At 50.1% G+C, this 13,165-nt stretch overlaps 1 protein-coding gene across 1 annotated transcript in view; it reads right to left on the reverse strand.

The window, feature by feature from the left end:
- Wls (wntless Wnt ligand secretion mediator) overlaps positions 1-12,622 on the reverse strand; it is an 86,486-nt gene extending 73,864 nt beyond the window's left edge. The window contains exon 1 of the mRNA XM_004633988.2: positions 12,237-12,622. Within this exon, the coding sequence (XP_004634045.1) occupies positions 12,237-12,342 (106 nt within the window). The 5' untranslated portion in view covers positions 12,343-12,622. The remainder of the gene's footprint in view (positions 1-12,236) is intronic.
- Positions 12,623-13,165: the final 543 nt, after the last annotated feature.

Genomic DNA, 13,165 nt, shown 5'->3' on the forward strand with positions numbered 1-13,165 from the left:
GGCGTCTCCTTAAGGAAGGCCCTCAGGGAGCAGGAGACATGACATTAAATTCATACGGCCAGTGAATCACGAAAGGTGCATCGTCATTCAGCATTTCTGGTTGAATACTCAAAGCTGGAAACCCACGCACAGTGTGCGTTCCTTTGCTCCTCCTGCACTTGATCAAGTGGATGAGCAACCAGTGGGCCACAGCGAATTCTCTGCGTTTGTGGCCAAGTGAAGATCAAAGAGTCCTGACCAGAGACCCAGCAGTGAGCAGCCAAGCAGCCGAGCAGCCGCAGAGGAGTAATCCCTGTCCTAGTGGCTAGGAGACGTGGCCCAGACCCTATGTAGTCACTAAGCCTTTTCTAGCCCTTAGCTTCCATAATGTAATAGAGGAAGATCCCTTTCCTTTTTTTGTGGTACCAGGGATCAAACTCAGGACCTTGTTCTTGCTAGACAAGCACTTATTCCACTGAGCTATCTCCCCGGCTCCAAGAAGATCCCTTTCCAACTCCAAAAAGATGTATGATGTCATTGTCAGCGTGGCTGCCCTGAGGGTGCTGCCATCTCCAAGTGAAGAACAGGAACCCTCTTCTCATTGAAGTCATGAAAGACTAACCTGGGATGTGACACTGAAAAATTTAGGCCGACATTAAAATATTTCTGCTTCCCCTACAGAAGATTCAAAATACAAAAGCGTTAGCGGGGACCTACACTGCGCTGGTCACGGCCACTGCCGCTGCACAAGGAAGCCTAGTAGGCCACCCTTGTTCCCAGGTGGCTATAGGTGTGTAGGGGGTATGTGTTAATGTGCTTTTTCATTTATAATTTTTGATGATACGGCACTCTAACTTAATTAATATTTTGATAGTTGATATTTTATATGCAAAAGATCACTTTTTTTTTTTCAAAGTTTGACTTTCAAAGGTCTTTGTCACACATTTTATATCCAGAAGGAAAAAGAAGTCCCAGGGGACAATGACTCCAATGTCATAATGTAAAATGAAGCACTGCTGGGATTCACTGTGACATGTGGAGACGGAATGGACCTCCCCCACGTATGGGTGATACTGAAATCTTGCTGCCTTGTGCTAGAAAGAACCCATGAACGCTGGCTCTGAATTCAAAAAGGGAAGTGCTTATGATTCAAATTAAACTTTGTGAAAATTACTACCAACTAAGCCAAGACAGTAAATTTATCACCCGAATATACCATGAACGTTCATGACATGCTTCCTACGGTCTTGGTTAGCATAGATCATTCATAACAGGAAGGCTACCAAAAAGGACTGCTAGTGTGTGTGTGTGTGTGTGTGTGTGTGTGCACACGCGTGTGCCTGTGCACACGTGCGCACTAGAGACTGAGCCCCAGGCCTCAGGTATGCAGGCAAGTGCTCACCTGCTGAGCTACATCTCCTGTGCCTTTAATTTTATTCTGAGGCAGGATTTCACTCACTCGCCCAGGCTGATCTTGAACTTTCTGATTCTCCTGCTTCAGCCTCAGTAGCTGGGATGCCTGGCGAGAAGCACACCTGGCTGGATTGCAGGGCTGCTACTTTTATTTTATCCATTCAAGGAGCAGAAATAATCTGCCTTGGGTGTAAAAGACCCACAATGACTCATATGCTTATTTTCTTGGTGGCAGCTCTTAATACAGGGAAGGGGCCCTCCTGCCCCAATTAATCTCACAGCTCTGCACAGGTAAACACAGAAGTTATGCTTTCTCAACCACAGCTGCCCTGTAAAATGGAATATTTTAGATGAGAAGATGTTTTTAGATGAGGCCCATAGCATTCCAACGTGCCTGTCTTGTAGCCTGTGGTTTGCCTATTGCTTTTGTAAATGTTATGATAAAAAATATTTTTAAAAAAGGAATTTCCACACTTATCTATGTTGACTATATTGTATGTTTCATAAGTGGCCCAAGACAATTTATTTTCACTCAGGGTAGCTCAGGCCAGGGAAAATGTCAGATACCCCGATAATGGTCTGTCAAGGCCACAAAGCAAGTCTGATAATCAGCAGACAAAGTCAATCACCACCATTGATGAAATAGCGCTCCCTGAGTTGGAAATCTGATTGCTTTGAATAGAAGGATTAGTATGTTTTTCGGTGAACAAAAACCATCATATGGACAGCTCCAGCTCACACTCTGATGTTCTGGAATGATGTGATTTCCCAGGAATCCTTGATAGTAGCAATTTTCCAGGTGTCCTGGGACAATCAACAGGGAAACTTCACCATTCCCGAGCGCTGTGCCGAGTGAGAGGTCAATGGCTCCCTAGACAGAGCAGGCAAAAACGTCTCATCCAGGTCCTCAGCCAGAAAACTGATCACGCTCGCACTAACCTCGGCTTTGTCAAGATCCCAAAGAGCTCAGGCTTTCCGCTTGATGCCTCTAACTACTCTTCTTTCCCTTTTCTAAAATATGGGTTCAGTTTGCGGAGAGAGACTCGGAGGAATTCTTTTAATATCTGTAAAACAGAGGCAACGCTAATTAAGAGCTGACCTGAGTGCCCTTTCAGTCTAAAGCTTCCAAATTAGAAGAAGTGATTCTGCTGTACGTTTTTGGCCTGCTACCTAGAAACATCACGTGCTCTGTGGGGGCCCAAAGAGTGGGCCGGGGTTTCTCAGGGTGCGCTCCCGCCCTGTACGTCCAGGCCAGGGCGACAAGATGCCTAAGGCCCCGGCTGCCTGACCCCGAGTGCTTCTGGAGAAGTTCATCTTTCTAAGTACAGACATGTTCTATAAACGCCACCCAGGCCCACGCTGCCGTCTGCTCAGAGCCGAGCTGCGGCACGAAGCGCATCTACAGCTTCTTTCGGCAGGCAGGCGTGCAGGGGCAGATGCCGCAGCCTGGTTCCTTCGAGCCAGAACGGGCTCCTCCAGAGAACAGAACAGGAAAGGAATGCGGCCTGTCTCTTCCCCACTGCAGGCATTCCACTCTGGGGTGAGTCAGAGCAGATAAAGCAGAGCAGAAGCAGAGCACTGGGATCTGCACCCCGAAGGCAGGCCCGTCTGTCTGCCCGGGAGAGGGCTGGAAAGAGCAGTGCGGAACCCAGCTTTTTGCGGCTTGTTGGTGACCCAAATGGGAGCTGAACAGCCATAACCATTAAGGGTCACAGCAGCTGGGGGTGGGGTGGGGTGGGGTGGGGAGGGGTGGGTAGGGAAAGCAGTGCCTAGTGACTGCGGCTGCGCAGAGGAGCTCACCTAGGAGGCGCGTACACACACACACACACACACACACACACACACACACACACAGTGGCTGGCTTTCTCAACATTTTAAGCCCAATTTTGGCAATGCGAATTTGCTCGAAATTAGCTTCAGAGTGAAAGAAATGGTGATGACAGAGGAGGAGGTGACTTCATTGCTTCTTTTGTATATAAATCGGGCCCACAAAATATGGGGTCACATGCCCCCCAAACTCCCAAGTGTCAGGGTTACAGTTGTCCCACTCTTCTCCAAGTCAAGGATGCCTCTGAGTGACAAAGTCATAAAACTAAACTAGGCTTTCTGTCGGACTGATGCTACATGTTGTTGGTTGTTTTTTTTTTGTTTGTTTGTTTGTTTGTTTGTTTTTTAGGTTTTAAATTACAACATTTCCCTAAGCAGGAGGCAGGGAATACTCCACACCCTTAGCACGGGTGGTCAAATCAGGATTGTTTCTTGTCTCTAAATTCCATAGTGTTATTTAAATTCTGCATAGGACAGAAAAACACTGCATCTGATTCTGTTGCTCCTTATATGGTTAGCTGAATTTACTAAGAATGCAAGAAGGCAAGAGAGGAAGGCAGAGTTCCTGCAGTCCTCGTTCTGCCGCTGTACCAGCCCAGCCCAGCCCATCAACCCTCAGAAGCCCAAGTTGGGAGCTCTCTCACATTAACTCTGTGGTTGCCCGAGAGAAAAGTCCCACCACCTTCACAGCGAAACTCAGAAGGAAGTAAACCTGGTCAGCACTGATTGGATTAGAACCTGAGTGCAAGCCAGGGGCACCGCGATGGAGTGACCTCCTTTCCTGAGACTGGGATTCCTGCTGGACTGAGGCAGGTCGGGAGGGGCTCTGTGGCCCTTTCATCTTTACAACCTAGCGCTGCCAAGATCCGGAGCCCAGGGCAGCCAGAATCAGACAGCCCATAAAGCGCCGCCTGGAGAGGGGCTTCTGGGTTCAAGGGACCTCGGAAGCCTGCACTTTCTCATTCTTATTAGACTTTTAATGGACTTATCTCTGTCCTCTTATGAGCACGGTCGGTCGTCGTAGGTACCTCGGCCACCAGGGAGTTTCCCTGGTGAACAGTCCCAACTGAGAAGGGGGGACGTGGAAAGTGGTGTGAGTAGGCCTTATGCAAATAGTGTGAGGCAAAAGTAACAGCCAAAAGCATGAGGGCCTGTCTAGGGCATGAGGTGCACGCATCCGGAAAGGGATCTGGACTCCTGTTATTTATTAATCCTCTGACAGTCTAGTGTTCACCCTTTGGGAAGGCCCATAGGAGGCGTTCAGATATAACAGAGCACTATGATAGGAAAGCAGGGTCCTCCAGGCCTCTCAGGCCAGCCCCAGCAAGGCTTTGGGTCATCCCTGTTCCTTCTGCCTCAGTCGACTCATGAGTCTACTGAAAGGGATCCAGGGAAGGAAAGGAGTGGATAAGGAATGATGTAGGATCTAAGAGCAGAAGGGGACAGAGAAAAAGCACAAGAGATAGCCGTGGAGTTAAGCAGGCGGTGCCCACGAACAGTCCTTTGGACACTGCAGCTGGGAGGCACCCGGTCCACTGAGGATGTCCAGCAGGTGCCAAGCCCTTCAGGGTGGATTGCAGGGGTACTGAGTCCTAGCAGCAATTGAGCACCCATGCCTCGGGACCACGGAGTCCCCATCTAACTGGGTGTCCCAGCAGGACTGACCCCACCAAATGATGCTCCTTGGACACCAGAAGCTGAGGTCAGAGCCAGGGTTCAATGCCCTGGGCTTGGCCTTATTACTCCAGGGCTTGAAGAAAAAGAGAAAGACCCCCCAAACAAATAACAGTATCAAGCACTTTTAGACCAATTATCTCCTTTCTAAAGAAAAATAGTAATGTCAGAACAAATGCAATAGCATGGTCTTTCCTTTCAGTTACCTCTGCTTTCTTGGAAGTGTGTATCTATTGGTAAGTCCCTGAGTTAACCAGGGGAGTAAGCCAGAAATTTAAGAAGGCCCTGTATTTGTGTAGGCCAGCAGGTAAAATTAAAAAAAAAAAAAAAAAAAAAAAAAGAGCACCACTTCGCCAAGGGAGATTACGAGAATGGAGTAGGAAGGGAGATGAGGGAACAGAAAATCACGCTTGAGGACCCAGGACTGAGACAGCCACTGTAGGTGGAAGTGCTCGCTTCCTTGGGATCGGGGTTCGGCATCAGGACCAGGTTTCATACATGTAGGCTGTGTCCTGAAAGACAGACTCAGATGTCTGCAGTTACCTGACTTTCATTCCCTGATCTCCTCTTTCTGGCCTCTGTGCGCCCCTTCTCTCCACAGCGGGTTCAGGACGTAGGCACACCCAAGCTGACAGCATTCTGTGGATCACTTCTGGGTGCAGCCCTCAGCACCCTCTGCTGTGTGCAGTGCCTTCCGGGGGAGGGGCAGCCCTGGACTGTCCCCCGATCAGTCCTCGCCAGCAGGGCAGTGAGCACCCACCTGCCCTCACGACCTGGGGTTGTGCCGTTAGGAGTTGGGATGGGGCTCAGGAAGTAGCGGGGGTGATGAGCAGTAATCACAGGGGTGCTCGCTAGGGGAGGTTGGAGAAGCTGTGCTGCGCTGTCATCTCTTGTTTAATCTGTGCAGAATCAGCATCATCACGCTCACCACTTCGCTCCCCACAGAGACGTGGGACAGTGGTCTCAGGCTCAGGTGAGGCTCAGGATTTCCTCAAGGATCAGGGCGTGGCTCCTCGGCCCTCTGGCTCACACCAGCTACCTCTGTCACCTCAGAAAGTCCCCTGCAGGAGCCCAAGATGGATCTGAAAATTTGACAGAGGAGCCCCAACTGCCCCCTGCAGTCTACAAAGGCCAAGGAGGCTACAGGGTCACCCAGCACATCCTCAAAGTGCAGCTGTCCCAGGAGCCACCTCTTGTGCCTCACTATATCACCATATAAATAAGTTCAAACCACTAGGTTGGCAGACGGAATCAAGTGATTTTTCTCAGAGTGGCAGAATCTCAGCTAGTTCACAGCTAATGAACTTGTCTACTCAGACACTTGGTGATTCACACACTCAGGGGATGGGTTAGGACTTGTGAGGATGTGGCTGGACAGGCATGTGCACCTCCAAGGTCCCTCCCGAGCCTGGCAGGCACAGCCTCGGCTGTGGTCAGAAATCAAACCATTTCTGTTCAGCCTAAAAGTCAAAATCTGGGGAGAAGGGCAGGCATCACCTGGAGGCTGACATGATGCCACACTGACTAGACCTGAGGACACCTTTGGCCTTAACCAAACTGCGTGACCTTGGCCCATTTTACTAGGTCTTTATGCACCTTCATTTAGCAACATAGTGAAATGTGCATAAAAATGCCAGTGTGACAAGGATCTATGAGGAATGAGCTCACTACTATTATATGATCTGGAAAACAATGTGAATTAAAGGCACATTAGATGTCACACTAATTTATCCATATATTTATTTCAAGATGAAATGTTAACCTAAGAGTTGATGGTCTGATTAGCAGGGTATCTAACTTCGTGTGTTCTTGAAGTCCAAGTAAATAAATGAAAATTATCTTGGTGCTAGAAAGTATCATAAGAAATCTTTTGCTGACAAATTTGGGCTAAGAGGGGCTTTTCTCAGTGAGGTATGGTGGTGTACCTTGGAATCCCAGCCCTGAGAGGGCCTGAGGCAGGAGGGAGATAAGTTTAAATCTTTCATGGGCAATTTTGCAAGACTATGTCTCAATATTAAATATAAAAAGAGATGGAGGTATAGCTCAGTAACAGAGTGCCCCCCCCGTTTGATTACCAGTTCTGCCTACGGTGAGGGATGGGGGCCCCTTTATTTGGCTTAACTCTTTTTTTTTTTTTTAGTGGAACCGGGGATTGAACTCAGGCCCTTGCGCTTGCCAGGGAAGTGCTTATTCTCCTGAGCCATCTCCCCAGCCCCTTGGCTTAGCTCTAAATCTCCTCTGTACCAACCCTCCAGGCACCATACAGCTCTACCAACCTTGAGCACACAGTAGGTCCAAATAAATACAAATTAGGTAAATGGTACAAAAGCCTTGCATACAATCTCAACAAATTCTAAGTCTCCATAGAAACACCTTTAATGATGAAAACAAGGTTAAGAATCATTCAGATTTTGTCTTTTTAACTTTAAGTCCAAGTTATTATAAAGAGTCAATGATGCTGAGTGTGGTAGTGCAGGCTTCTAACCCTAGCGTTTAGGAGGCTGAGGCAGGAGGATCTCTGTGAGCTCGAGGCCAGCCTAGGTTATAGGTTAAATTTAAGGCTGGTCTGAATTACATGGGAGACCTTACCTAAAAACAAAACAAAACGTATCTGGGGCTGAGGACACAGCTCCGTGGCACAGGCCCTACCTGGCAAGCAGGCAGGGGAACTGAAATTCTCCCAAAGCTACAGATAATATTGTTCTCCAAAGAAATGTTTCTTATTTTTGCTAGGGAAAAGGGAAACTTCCAGTAGAGGGCTGGACAGGCAGCCCTGAGAGGACAATCAGGTGAGCAGGCATCCGAGGTTGGGCTGCAGCCTCAAGCCCGAGAGCCTCGCAGTAACCAAGTAGATAGCTCAGCTTTTTAAAAGTCAGATAACCTCATTTAATTTGTAAAACAAAATCAGCAGTCACCAAAAGCTGAATTCTTGAGGTCACACAGTACTCCTACAAACCACATTAGGGACCAAAGAGGAAAAAATGGTATGATTCAATAACAAAATCTCACAAAATGAAAAAGAATCAAATATTGAAAATCACTGATTATTAATATCAACCAAAACCCAATTAACTAATGCATTCCTAGATTCTCACCACGTAGTCAAATACTGCAGGACCACAAACCTTGTGTCACTGGTATGTTAAAATGTATGCAACAAGCTTCATTTGAACATAGTGGGGAACAAATACATACTCTGCATGAACTGTAATTTTATTTAATTTCTTAAAATTCTGCAACTTTCAAATAAACAATAGCAGGAGAATCACGAGCCCATTAGAACGGACCACAAGCAGAGCCGCCAACAGTCTCTACATGACAACAGCCACAGACACAGGATGTTCTGTACCTTTGAAGGCAGGTAAATCTATGCACCACGTGAAAAAGCGTTATACACATTTGTATGTGTATGTTTGTCTTGTGTACATTACATTCTCAACTTTAGAAACAGAGGTCACTCATGTGAGCTTTTGAAAGCAGCAGTGAGCATCCCTGAAGAAACCCTAATGGATGCGTTGCTGATATTTGTTTGGGGGATACTCATTCAAGGGTTCACTCCATGTAACAACTTTCTGTTCATTTCATCCTGCTCTTCATGCCCTTAATAGTTTTAGAGCAGGTGGGGACCATGACCTGCTTTTTCAGCCATCATATCCCCCAGATGTGGCTAATTTGAAGCTGAGAAAATTGCACATAATGGGCCAGGGATTGAAGTTCAAGATGCGCAGTCTGCTCCAGTCTTGGTGCAGGCTGCCGCCGCTTCTGATTTAAATCCACCAAACGTGAAATCAAAGGAAAATTATTTTTACATTTTTGTGCATGCTTATTTTTAAGAAGGATAAAGATTAAGCTATCTCTTTTGAAAATATACTCTTTTCCTTCAGGGGTGCTTAAATTTTAAAAGGAATGCTACACCCTAAAGAAGCTAGCCACTTAAGAAGCTTTCTGTGGCTCCAAGGAAACAATCGGACTTCTAATTCTATGATGGCTTTTTTTAAAAAGCATAGTATAAATCACTGGATTTGTAAATACTTCAAGTTTTTGTGTATTAACTTTGAGAGCCTTTTTTTTTTTGTTTTGCAAAATCCCATTAAAGGTTTAACAGCATATAGACACTGCATAGGAAAGACAAACACACAAAGTAAACAACCAACAAATAAACAATCAAACTTGCTAAGAAGGCTATTGGAGTTAGGAAGGACTTAAGCTGGCTAAACCAAAACCCCAACTTTCCCACTTGCTTTTATGGCTAACATTTTCACGCCAATTCCAGAAAATACAAGCAAATATCACATAAAATTGAGTATGAAGGGATTATACAGCCTAGAACCTAAAGGGACTTTAAACTCAGTTACCACCAGCAAGAACACGATTCCAAGTGTTGAGTGCCTTTGGGGGTCCTGGCCTGTCACAGTCTTCTGGGGTGGTGGCTGTGTGTTTTCATGTTGGGGAGCTGTGTGAGTACTCAGCCATCCAGGTCAGCAGCTTTGCAGTAAGGATCCTCCCTTCTTTTTTTTTTTTTTTTTTTTTCAGAACTAGGGAATTATCGTAGACCCTTCCTCCATTATGGTTATCATTGCTCTTTTTTGCGGAACCAGTGATCGAACTCAGGCCCTTGCGCTTGCCAGGGAGGCACTTATTCCACTGAGCCATCTCCCTGGGGTCCTCCCTTCTTAAGCCACCACGTCTCCTTCTACCAGAGGCAACAGTGATCCTTCAGACTATGGCCCCTCCGCACGGTGGCCCCTAGACATGCACCTTTCCTTTTCTTCCTTGGGTTCCTGCAGAGGTAGCAGGGACATGCCTCACCCACCCAGGATCCCTGGCCCCTCAAGTAGCAGCAGGGTTGGGCAGTGAGTTCTGTTCTGGTTTGGGGGAGATGTGTTGGTTCCTAAACTTCATCTTGACTTTCTGGGTCATAATTTCTTCCCACTGATGCTTCCAAGTTGCTGAGGTTCTACGTTTTGCTTAGTCCCATGTACATGCCAGGGTAGGGCGCAAGTTGGGTGGGAAAACATCACTTACTCATCTTTGGTTAAGATTCCTTTCCCGTATGTGGGTCTTGTATCATGCCTAAATTCCTAGATTTGCTTAGGAGCCAAAAAATTACTCTCTGGTAGGAAGTGGAAAGGCTAAGATGGACCCAACATGGGCCTGTTCTAGTGTGTCCAGTTTTGGAACTAGCAAGGGGGGGGGAAGGGTAAACTTATCCCATAGAACAATTTTTCCCCAAGGAAAAGTACACACAGATATTTTTCTTCTTCAAGGAAAGCTGGATCTGAAGCAGTTGCCTCATGAAGAGGACCAGCCATTGACTTTGAGGTTGTCTGGAATGCTCGCTAACCAAGTTCTATGGAGAAACAACTCTGGGCTCTAACGCCCCCCACACAAACCCTGCTTTCACTAATCTGCTCTTTGCAGGCTAGAGCACCTCCAGGATCCAGCAGCCATCACAGGGTGCCTGGGACTCCTCCTTGGCAGTAATAAGATCCAGAAATCCTGCTCCTTCCAGAAGCCCCCTAGGAACCTACAATGGGGTTAGAGCTCTCTAACCAGGAGATCAGCCTCAGCAAAAGAAAAAGAAGCTCACACCAACACACACCAGGAAACTATGTGTAATGGTTCACTGCTTGTGCAAAAACCTCAAAGAGGATGAAGGTCAGACAGGGATAATAGGCCAATTGAATTCTGAAAGCACAAGGTGCAAGAAATTTTAATTATGGTCTGCCGCTGAAATCACACAAGATCCAGTGGCCTCCGACTGCAACTGCTCCCCAAGCCAGACAAGAGGTGTAATTGTAACCGCTGCGTAATCACTGAGGGAGAGCACGGAGAGGGCTGCCTGGGGCTCCCCAGCAGAGAAGGAATTAAGAGCCTCGAAAAATCCAACACAGGGAAACGTGGAGATTGTGCGGAGCCAGCCAGGCTTTCAGCACACAAAAGCCAAACTGGGGTGCGTGCGCGCGCGCACGGGCGTGTGCACTGAGGGTGAAGGTTCCAGAAACAAAAAGATGAAGCTCTTTGGTCCACCTTGAGGAGAGGAGCGTGGAAACTCTGCGCTCTTCCTGCGTTGGGGACACAAGCCCACAGAAAGGCGCGATCTCCCGCGGGAGCTGCCCTCCTCCCCAAGCTTCACACGCTCTCCTTTGTCTAAAACAATTAGCTCGGTTGTTACAGTGATTTCCAGGATCAGGCTGTAGTGTGGTTCCCCATCAGATCCAGGTCTGCAGACAGAACGCCCCGCACGCAGCCCGAGGTGCCCACGCCCGTGCAGCTCAGGCTGCGCGGCTCCCGAGGGGACGCGCATCTAACCCCATCTGCTTCCTCCACTGCGCAAAGTTTGCCTGGCCTGGAAGGAGGCGCTGAGCCTTCCCTCCACGCCGCTAGAAGTTGGCGCTGAAGTTCCTGCTGGGACGTCCCAAATGTGCAGGGGGGAAGGGACGCGAGCGTGGGACGCCTGACAGGAAGGATGGAGTGGAGAGGCAGTGGGGAGGCAGGTCTTCCCGAGCGGACATTGCGGAGCCTTTGAGCTCGGAGGCCCCGAGCGCGCCCCACGGGGGGTCTCTTAGGTTGGGCGCCATCGCTCCAGGCTCGGGAGCTGTCACCTGAAGGGGACCGAGGACTCCAGACTCGCCGGCTCCGGGGCTCTAAGAAGTGGGGGCGGGGACAGCAGACCAAAGCAGCACCTTTGGGGCGGGGACTTTGTCCTCTCCGAGCTCCCCAACTCCTCTGGGTGCTAAGGTCCCTCACACTCGCCCTGCCCGCGCCGCCTCCAACCCGCAGCTAAGATCCATGCACCGGGGTCCCCTGTGGGCGCCTGAGAGGACGCGACTGCTGGGACCCCAAATGCAAACATCCCCCTAGCAGCGACATTCGCGCATGCAGAGCCCCGGGTGCGCGCCGGGCGCAGCTCCCCGCCTCTCCTGTTGTCCACCGAAAGTGGACTACGCTGCCCTCCCGGAGCTGCCGGGAAGGAATCGGAGAGGGAAGGGGGGGGGGAGCAAACCGGGAGGAGGAGGGGGGACCAACTTCGTAGCCTCCCGTGTTCTCGGCCGCCGCCGCCAGGCCTCGGGTCCCCACCCGCCGCCCCCTCCGGCCTTTCAAGTGGATACTGAAACTAGGCCAAAACTTTTCCCCTCCTTTTCTCTCGGCCACTAGACTGGATTGTGTCCCACAGAGCCCCATGGAGCTCTGCTTTCTTAAGCACAATAGCCGGACTAATTAGATCATAGAAGCGAGGCAGCGATACTGTAGCAACTCGCCGGAGAGGCCAGAGCGAAGGGGCCGGGGGCCGGGGAGAGCGCGAGAGAGAGCGGGGAAAGTTTTCGGCTCCGGCACTCACCGATCAAGCCTCCCACCAGGAAGGCGACGACCTGGAACGCTAGCAGGATCCCGCCGACCACGCACAGCTTCTTGGTGCTCATGTTTTCTATGATCGCCCCAGCCATTTTTGCGCGCGGGCCCCCTCTCCTTTTATTTTATTTTAACCTCCCCCCTTTTCTTCTTGCAGCCAAAGCTCCAGGGCGTTCTTTCCGCTCCTCCCGCGCGCCCCGCTCCGCGCCTCCGCGCCCCTCGCCGGGCGCCGCCACAAAACTTCCCGGTGCGCGAGCGCGGGGAGGATGGGGCTGGACGCGGGCGCCAGCCGCTCCGCTCGATCCGATCGCGCCAGTGCCCGGAGCTGTGATTGTGGCCGCTCCGCCGCCTGTGGACGCTGGAAGGAGCAGGAAAGCAGATCACATGACGCCGCCTCCCTCCCTTTCTTCCTCCCTCCCTCGCGCTGTCTCCCTCCCTCCCCAACCTCGCTCCCCGCCTCTGCCCCTAGCCGCCCGCCGGGTGGGGAGCGCGGCCCGGTCCGGCCTGCAGCCTGCGCGCCCCGGCGGGTGACCTTCTTTGGGGTCTAAGGTCTGGTTGTTCTTGCTCAGAGGGTTCCCAGGGCCCGGCCTCGCCCAAGGCTTCTTTTCTGGCTCCCTGAGTACGCGAGGTTTCTTTCCCTTGCCGCCTGGAGACCTTAAACTAGCGCGTTGACTTTGGAAACCGATCCCCACCTCCAATGGCTGGAACTCTCTTCAGGAAACAGCAAGAGAATTTTAAAAAGGAAGCCAGTAGGTGCTAAGTCGACGCACAGAGGTGCGGGATGAAGTCTGGGCTTCGCTTCTCCAGGTGAGGTCCTGGCCTTGGCCTCCGGAGCTCAGGGGGCAAAGGCAGCTGCCCCTGTTGTGCGCCCCTGGAGGGACCTTGCTTGCTGTACCAGCCCCTGGGCGTCCAGACCTT

This window comes from Octodon degus, unplaced genomic scaffold (assembly GCF_000260255.1).
Source record: "Octodon degus isolate 3935 unplaced genomic scaffold, OctDeg1.0 scaffold00057, whole genome shotgun sequence".
Lineage (NCBI taxonomy): Eukaryota > Metazoa > Chordata > Mammalia > Rodentia > Octodontidae > Octodon > Octodon degus.